Here is a 3,410-nt window from a genome sequence, read left to right as displayed (position 1 = left end):
GGGTTTCATACAAATATGCACAACAAATATTTACTATGCAACTACCCTTTGCCACACACACTATTCTAAGCACTGTGAATATACAACTGAAAGAAACAGATAAAAAGTTTCTGCCCTCATGGAGTTTACATTCTTGTAACACAGCATAAAGGCATTTTCCAAGTGCTTTACACATATTAACTCATTTAGTCTTCACGATCCTTGTGAAAGACTTAGTATCTCCATTACAGAAATGAGAAAACCAAGGATCAATAATGAAAAGTAATTTGCCCAAGGTCACAAAACAAGTGGCAGAACTAGCCAGAAGTCTGAGTCTGAATTCATACTTCTGACCACTGCGTGCTACACTGCCCTCTGCTAACTCTCCAATCTCACATCTTCCTACACTTCCTGAGCATACTAATGCATGAGCCACTGCACTTGCTGTTCACTCCGCCTGAGATGTTTCTCCCACAGATAGTTTTCCTGCCTTCCTCCTCCTCAATCTGTTCCTTTCTCTCCATTCCCATCATCTTATAAGAGATTTCTTCCTTGATTACCCTTAAAAATGAACACCTCCCACCACACACAATCACCATTCATCTGTTTACATTATGTTTCTCCATAGCAATGAGTACACCTAAAAGTTTGTGTTCATTTGCTTTTTGTCTGTCTCTGCCACTGAAATGCCCACTTCATGAGAGAGCAGAGACACTGTTTAGTTCATCATTTACCTACCTCCTGAAACAATGCCTAGCAAAATGACCATGTATGAGATCATCTACCTGTTAGCTAGGCTTATTCTAGCCAAAAAAACAACAAACAAACTTAAGAGTAGTGATTCTCAAACTTTAGAATGCATTAGAATCATCTTAAAAGGTTTGTTAAAAGAGCAGATTGCTAGGCCTTACCCCCAGAGTTTCTAATTCAACTAGTCTGGTATGGAGCTTGAACATTTACAAGTTCCCAGAAGATGTAGATACTATGATCCAGGGATCATGCTCTGAGAACCACTGATCTAGACAATGTTACACTCCAACACAACTGCCAGCAACCATAGCTTCACAGCAATGTGTCATAACTGGCAGAAGGAGGAAAGGAATATAGTGAAAAAGTGCCCTCTAGACTCGAGCCCTGATTTAGAAGACTGTATGGAACATGTCTTTCAAATAACACAGAATAAATATCCCTTCCCTGGACAGGATATTGAGTGAGAGAGAGAGAGAGAGATGGAATCAGACTGATTAAGGTTATATTTTCTCTCTGTCAAGGTCTTACAATCTTACGTAGTCTATGTTAATGATTATTGCTGAAACTTTATCCTTTAGGATTTAAACAAGCAGAGGAGAAAGCTGACATCCTTTAGGGGATACTAAAACACCAAACAGTAGCAGACAATTGGGACGGCTGCCCAAATCACAATTTCCCATTTCTAGGAATAATCCCCATACCCAGGGTGGGCCCACAGTGGTCATATCTAGGTTATGGTAAGTAATCTCACTTCCCCTACTCATGGCAGACTGGCCCAAAACACACACTCTCTTCCAAGAATCTGAAATTTGAAGATAAAGTCTGGGAGACACTGATGCCCAGTTACATGCAAGGTTCTTGACAGAAAAGGTCCACAAACCCCTGCTGCTGAAGTTTTCAGAGATGCCCTGGTTCCTAGCTTTACATAAAAGTTTTGTTCTCCATCTATTCTTTTAATTTCTTCATATTATACAATAATCTTCCAATCAACTTTTCTTTTGCGTACATTATCCAGAACTATTTGTATATTTGCTACCAAAAATACTTATAAAAATAGAGGAAATGTATAGGCTTTAAAGAAAATTGTATTAGAAATGCAAATTGTGAAATATCAAAGCTTTTTTCCATTAATTAATCTTAAGACATTTATTTCCCATTTGCAGACTAGTATTCTGTCCATATAATCAATGAATCTTAGAGCACACATCACATTTTTGACATCATAATACTAACTCTTCTTTCCTTTGCTTAAAGAAAAGTCCTCTGAAACCTAACAAAAAAAGCCACCATTTTTCCTTTATTTATTTAATGGCCTATTGTGTGCCAATATTATGGGGGATACAGTGAATAACAGTGGCAAGGTTCTTGTTTTATGTAACTTATATTCTGCTAGGGGGACATGAAAAATAAACAAGCATCACCAGAAAAATACCAGATAAGTACTAGTGCAGAGAAAATACCAAGACTTACGTGAAACACTGAGTAGCCAGCTCAGTGTCAGGGACACTTCTCTGAAATGATATTTAAGCTAAATTCTTAATGACAAGAAGCAGCCAACCAGTAGAGATAAGAATACAACTAACATAAAGGCCCTAGGGCTGGGAATAGACTTGACTTGTTCTAAAAGCCAAAAGAAGGCCAATGTGGCTACAGTGTCCTGAAGAAGAGGGAAAATTATTTAAGATGAGGTCAGAGAAATATAATGGACCATATCATACAGGGGTTTGGAACAAAAGGCAAAGAATCTGGATTTATTTAGAAATTAACTGATATAGGACAAGGTGGCTATTTGCAACAAGATGCTTACAGAGAACAGCTGAGCAATGGACTAAGACGGGAAAAAAATTCAGATTACAAACAGTAGTTTTGATAAAAATTATAGAGCTAAAAGGAACACAGTCCAACATCCTCATTTTACAGAAAGGATGATGTGGCCCAAGCTGTGACTTCTCACAGGTCAGATTAAAGATGAGCAGAGAGTTGTAGTTAGTACTCTTTGATACTCAGGCCAAAGCACTTTCCATAGTTCCTGGCCTCATTCTGAAATCCAAAACAGTCTATACCATGCATTTCCAAAATGAAATAGTAGCAATCAAATGGACCCATTTAGAAAGAACTTTTTTAAATTATACATGCCCAATTATTTACATTTCCAGTTCCTCACATGAACTTTTAAAAAAGTGGCTGACAAGGCTTAAGTATTTACCACCAAATATCTCTCTTCCCAAAATACGTGAAGCAGAAGAAAATTGAATAAAACAACAAAATATACTTACATCTGGGTATTCTTTTACAGGCACATAAAGTTTCTCTTGTAACTGAACAATAGGTCCCACAGCATCAGGCAACTCTGCACTCCTTTTCTCTGTACTGCCATTTAATGTGTCATTGTACATGTCTTTCCGTACTCTGCTAATTTCTGTTAAAAGTAAAAATTTTAAATGTGTTAGACAAAAAAAAATATTCTTGCTAATCCAGGGGGGAAAAAAGAGGGCAGGGAAGGATTTCATTGATAAAGTGTTAAAACTCAAGTAAGGAGCTACTGATCTACGTATGCTGTCATTCTCTAGATTAAGCCCATGTTTAACAGAACTATAGCTTTAATTAATTTCTACCACAGATCAAATTTATATCAATCAAATAACATATCTTATTAAAACTAACTTCAGAACCTGAGCTCT

At 37.1% G+C, this 3,410-nt stretch overlaps 1 protein-coding gene across 1 annotated transcript in view; it reads right to left on the bottom strand.

Annotated features, from left to right (window-relative positions):
• The window catches only part of QKI (QKI, KH domain containing, RNA binding), a 178,109-nt gene that overhangs the window by 127,099 nt on the left and 47,600 nt on the right, over positions 1-3,410 (bottom strand). Inside the window, exon 2 of the mRNA XM_012646792.1 lies at positions 2,919-3,148. Within this exon, the coding sequence (XP_012502246.1) occupies positions 2,919-3,148 (230 nt within the window). The remainder of the gene's footprint in view (positions 1-2,918; positions 3,149-3,410) is intronic.

Source organism: Propithecus coquereli, unplaced genomic scaffold, assembly GCF_000956105.1.
Source record: "Propithecus coquereli isolate 6110/MARCELLA unplaced genomic scaffold, Pcoq_1.0 Scaffold25, whole genome shotgun sequence".
Classification (NCBI taxonomy): domain Eukaryota; kingdom Metazoa; phylum Chordata; class Mammalia; order Primates; family Indriidae; genus Propithecus; species Propithecus coquereli.
This window is presented reverse-complemented; position numbering and strand designations above follow the sequence as displayed.